This window comes from Nothobranchius furzeri, chromosome 10, assembly GCF_043380555.1.
Source record: "Nothobranchius furzeri strain GRZ-AD chromosome 10, NfurGRZ-RIMD1, whole genome shotgun sequence".
Classification (NCBI taxonomy): domain Eukaryota; kingdom Metazoa; phylum Chordata; class Actinopteri; order Cyprinodontiformes; family Nothobranchiidae; genus Nothobranchius; species Nothobranchius furzeri.
Window position 1 is genome coordinate 70,731,030 of NC_091750.1, and position 6,538 is coordinate 70,737,567.

General features: G+C 50.9%; 1 protein-coding gene across 1 annotated transcript; it reads left to right on the top strand.

Annotated features, from left to right (window-relative positions):
• Positions 1-835: 835 nt before the first annotated feature.
• LOC139072056 (mucin-5AC-like) lies at positions 836-6,231 on the top strand (the record flags this gene model as incomplete). Its single annotated transcript, XM_070555246.1, has 7 exons — positions 836-2,713; positions 2,757-2,809; positions 3,576-3,679; positions 4,017-4,612; positions 5,727-5,785; positions 5,859-5,936; positions 6,048-6,231. Coding segments are annotated over 7 exons (2,952 nt in total), but the record flags the coding sequence as incomplete, so codon positions are not given.
• Between the last annotated feature and the right edge of the window lie 307 nt (positions 6,232-6,538).

The window sequence follows — 6,538 nt, forward strand, 5'->3', positions numbered from 1 at the left end:
AACAGCAGCACCTACAACCGCAACTGCAGCACCAACAACCGCAACTGAAGCACCTCCAACCAAAACTGCAGCACCAACAACCACAACTGCAGCACATACAACTACCACTTCAGCACAAACCACCACAACTGCAATACCTACATCCACAACTGCAGCACCTACAACCACAACTGCAGCACCTACAACCACAACTGCAGCACCAAAAACTGCAACTGAAGCACCTACAACCCCAACTGCAGCACCAACAACCACAACTGCAGCACATACAACTTCCACTTCAGCACAAACCACCACAACCGCAGGACAAACAACCACAATTGCAGCACCTACAACCACAAATGCAGCACCAACAACTGCAACTGAATCACCTACAACCACAACTGCAGCACCACCAACCACAACTGCAGCACCAACAACCACAACTGCAGCACATACAACTACCACTTCACCAACAACTACAACTGCAGCATCAACACCCACGACTGGAGCTCCTACAACCACAACTGCAGCACCTACAACCACAACTGCATTACCTACAACCACAACTGCAGCACCTACAACCGCAACTGAAGCAGCTACAACCACAACTGTAGCACCCATACCCACTACTGCAGTACCTACAACCACAACTGCAGCACAAACAACCACAACCGAAGCACCAACAACCACAACTGCAGCACCTACAACCACAACTGCAGCACATACAACTACCACTTCAGCACAAACCACCACAACTGAAGCACCTACAACCACAACAGCAGCTCCTACAACCACAACTGCAGCACCAAAAACCACAACTACAGCACCTACAACCACGGCTGCAGCACCTACAACTGCAACTGAAGCACCTACGACCACAACTGCAGCACCAAAAACCACAACTGCAGCACCTACAACCACAACTGCAGCACCAACAACCGCAACTGAAGCACTTACAACCACAACTGCAGCACCTACAACCAGAACTGCAGCATCTACAACCACAACTACAGCACCTACAACAACATCTGCAGCACCTACAACCGCAACTGAAGCACCTACAACCACAACTGCAGCACCAAAAACCACAACTGCAGCACCAAAAACCACAACTGCAGCACCAAAAACCACAACTGCAGCACCTACAACCGCAACTGCAGCACCTACAACCACAACTGCAGCACCTACAACCACTACTGCAGCACCTACAACCACAACTGCAGCACCAACAACCACAATTGAAGCACCTACAACCACTACTGCAGCACCTACAACCACAACTGCAGCACCTACAACCACAACTGCAGCACCAACAACCGCAACTGGAGCACTTACAACCACAACTGCAGCACCTACAACCACAACTTCAGCACCAAAAACCACAACTACAGCACCTACAACCACATCTGCAGCACCTACAACCGCAACTGAAGCACCTACAACCACAACTGCAGCACCAAAAACCACAACTGCAGCACCTACAACCACAACTGCAGCACCTACAACCACAACAGCAGCACCTACAACCGCAACTGCAGCACCTACAACCACAACTGCAGCACCTACAACCACTACTGCAGCACCTACAACCACAACTGCAGCACGAACAACCACAATTGAAGCACCTACAACCACTACTGCAGCACCAACAACCACAACTGCAGCACCAACAACCACGACTGCAGCACCTACAACCACAACTGCAGCACCTACAACCACAACTGCAGCACCAAAAACCACAACTACAGCACCTACAACCACATCTGCAGCACCTACAACCACAACTGATGCACCTACAACCACAACTGCGGCACCAAAAACCACAACTGCAGCACATACAACCACAACTGCAGCACCTACAACCACAACTGCAGCACCTACAACCACTACTGCAGCACCTACAACCACAACTGCAGCACCAACAATCACAACTGCAGCACCAACAACCACGATTGCAGCACCTACAACCACAACTGAAGCACCTACAACCACAACTGCAGCACCAAAAACCACAACTGCAGCACCTACAACCACAACTGCAGCACCAACAACCGCAACTGAAGCACTTACAACCACAACTGCAGCACCTACAACCACAACTGCAGCACCAAAAACCACAACTACAGCACCTACAACCACATCTGCAGCACCTACAACCGCAACTGAAGCACCTACAACCACAACTGCAGCACCAAAAACCACAACTGCAGCACCTACAACCACAACTGCAGCACCTACAACCACAACTGCAGCACCTACAACCACAACAGCAGCACCTACAACCGCAACTGCAGCACCTACAACCACAACTGCAGCACCTACAACCACTACTGCAGCACCTACAACCACAACTGCAGCACCAACAACCACAATTGAAGCACCTACAACCACTACTGCAGCACCAACAACCACAACTGCAGCACCAACAACCACGACTGCAGCACCTACAACCGCAACTGCAGCACCTACAACCACAACTGCAGCACCAAAAACCACAACTACAGCACCTACAACCACATCTGCAGCACCTACAACCCCAACTGAAGCACCTACAACCACTACTGCAGCACCAACAACCACAACTTCAGCACCAACAACCACGACTGCAGCACCTACAACCACAACTGCAGCACCTACAACCACAACTGCAGCACCAAAAACCACAACTACAGCACCTACAACCACATCTGCAGCACCTACAACCCCAACTGATGCACCTACAACCACAACTGCGGCACCAAAAACCACAACTGCAGCACATACAACCACAACTGCAGCACCAACAACCACAAATGCAGCACCTAAAACAACAACTGCAGCACCAGCAACCGCAACTGAAGATTCTACAACCACAACTGCAGCACCTACAACCACTACTGCAGCACCTACAACCACAACTGCAGCACATACAACTAACACTTCAGCACAAACCACCACAACCGCAGCACCAACAACCACAACTGCAGCACCTACAACCACAACTGCAGCACCAACAACTGCAACTGAAGCACCTCCAACCACAACTGCAGCACCTACAACCACAACTGCAGCACCAACAACCACAACTGCAGCACCAAAAACCACAACTACAGCACCTACAACCACATCTGCAGCACCTACAACCCCACCTGAAGCACCTACAACCACAACTGCAGCACCAAAAACCACAACTGCAGCACATACAACCACAACTGCAGCACCAACAACCACAACTGCAGCACCTAAAACAACAACTGCAGCACCAGCAACCGAAACTGAAGCTTCTACAACCACAACTGCAGCACCTACAACCACTACTGCAGCACCTACAACCACAACTGCAGCACATACAACTACCACTTCAGCACAAACCACCACAACCGCAGCACCAACAACCACAACTGCAGCACCTACAACCACAACTGCAGCACCAACAACTGCAACTGCAGCACCTACAACCACAACTGCAGCACCTACAACCACAACTGCAGCACCAACAACCGTAACTGAAGCACTTACAACCACAACTGCAGCACCTACAACCACAACTGCAGCACCAAAAACCACAACTACAGCACCTACAACCACATCTGCAGCACCTACAACCGCAACTGAAGCACCTACAACCACAACTGCGTCACCAATAACCACAACTGCAGCACCTACAACCACAACTGCAGCACCAACAACCACAACTGCAGCACCTACAACAACAACTGCAGTACCAGCAACCGCAACTGAAGCTTCTACAACCACAACTGCAGCACCTACAACCACAACTGCAGCACCAACAACCGCAACTGAAGCACCTCCAACCACAACTGTGGCACCTACAACCACAACTGCAGCACCTACAACCACAACAGCATCTCCTACAACCACAACTGCAGCACCAAAAACCACAACTACAGCACCTACAACCACTGCTGCAGCACCTACAACTGCAACTGAAGCACCTACAACCAGAACTGCAGCACCAAAAACCACAACTGCAGCACCTACAACCACAACTGCAGCACCAACAACCGCAACTGAAGCACTTACAACCCCACCTGCAGCACCTACAACCACAACTGCAGCACCAAAAACCACAACTACAGCACCTACAACCACATCTGCAGCACCTACAACTGCAACTGAAGCACCTACAACCACAACTGCAGCACCTACAACCACAACTGCAGCACCAAAAACCACAACTGCAGCACCTACAACCACAACTGCAGCACCTACCTCCACAACTGCAGCACCTACAACCACAACAGCAGCACCTACAACCGCAATTGCAGCACCTACAACCACAACTGCAGCACCTACAACCACAACTGCAGCACCTACAACCACTACTGCAGCACCTACAACCACAACTGCAGCACCAACCACCACAATTGAAGCACCTACAACCACTACTGCAGCACCTACAACCACAACTGCAGCACCAACAATCACAACTGCAGCACCAACAACCACGATTGCAGCACCTACAACCATAACTGAAGCACCTACAACCACAACTGCAGCACCAAAAACCACAACTGCAGCACCTACAACCACAACTGCAGCACCAACAACCGCAACTGAAGCACTTACAACCACAACTGCAGCACCTACAACCACAACTGCAGCACCAAAAACCACAACTACAGCACCTACAACCACATCTGCAGCACCTACAACCGCAACTGAAGCACCTACAACCACAACTGCAGCACCAAAAACCACAACTGCAGCACCTACAACCACAACTGCAGCACCTACAACCACAACAGCAGCACCTACAACCGCAACTGCAGCACCTACAACCACAACTGCAGCACCTACAACCACTACTGCAGCACCTACAACCACAACTGCAGCACCAACAACCACAATTGAAGCACCTACAACCACTACTGCAGCACCAACAACCACAACTGCAGCACCAACAACCACGACTGCAGCACCTACAACCGCAACTGCAGCACCTACAACCACAACTGCAGCACCAAAAACCACAACTACAGCACCTACAACCACATCTGCAGCACCTACAACCCCAACTGAAGCACCTACAACCACAACTGCGGCACCAAAAACCACAACTGCAGCACATACAACCACAACTGCAGCACCAACAACCACAACTGCAGCACCTAAAACAACAGCTGCAGCACCAGCAACCGCAACTGAAGCTTCTACAACCACAACTGCAGCACCTACAACCACTACTGCAGCACCTACAACCACAGCACATACAATTACCACTTCAGCACAAACCACCACAACCGCAGCATCAACAACCAAAACTGCAGCACCTACAACCACAACTGCAGCACCAACAACTGCAACTGAAGCACCTCCAACCACAACTGCAGCACCTACAACCACAACTGCAGCACCAACAACCGCAACTGAAGCACTTACAACCACAACTGCAGCACCTACAACCACATCTGCAGCACCAAAAACCACAACTACAGCACCTACAACCACATCTGCAGCACCTACAACCGCAACTGAAGCACCTACAACCACAACTGCAGCACCTACAACCACAACTGCAGCACCTACAACCACAACTGCAGCACCAAAAACCACAACTACAGCCCCTACAACCACATCTGCAGCACCTACAACCGCAACTGAAGCACCTACAACCACAACTGCGGCACCAAAAACCACAACTGCAGCACCTACAACCACAACTGCAGCACCAACAACCACAACTGCATCACATACAACTACCACTTCAGCACAAACCACCTCAACTGCAATACCTACATCCACAGCTGCAGCACCTACAACCACAACTGCAGCACCTACAACCACAGCTGCAGCACCAACATCTGCAACTGACACACCTACAACCCCAACTGCAGCACCTACGACCACAAGTGCAGCACCTAAAACCCCAACTGCAGCACCAACAACCACAACTGCACCACCTACAACCACGACTGCAGCACCTACAACCACAACTGCGGCACCTACAACCACAAGTGCAGCGCCTACCAACACAACTGCAGCACCTACAACCACAACTGCGGCACCTACAACCACAACTGCAGCACCTACAACCACAACTGCAGCACCAACAACCGCAACTGAAGCACCTACAACCACAACTGCAGCACCAACAACCACAACTGCAGCACATACAACTACCACTTCACCAACAACTACATCTGCAGCATCAACACCCACGACTGGAGCTCCTACAACCACAACTGCAGCACCTACAACCACAACTGCATTACCTACAACCACAACTGCAGCACCTACAACCGCAACTGAAGCACCTACAACCACAACTGCAGCACAAGCCACCACAACCGAAGCACCAACAACCACAACTGCAGCACTTACAACCACAACTGCCGCACCTACAACCACAACAGCAGAACCTACAACCACAACTGCAGCACCTACAACCACAACTGCAGCACCAACAACCACAATTGAAGCACCTACAACCACTACTGCAGCACCTACAACCACAACTGCAGCACCTACAACCACATCTGCAGCACCTACAACCACAACTGCAGCACCAACAACCACAACTGAAGCACCTTCAACCACAATTGAAGCACCTACAACC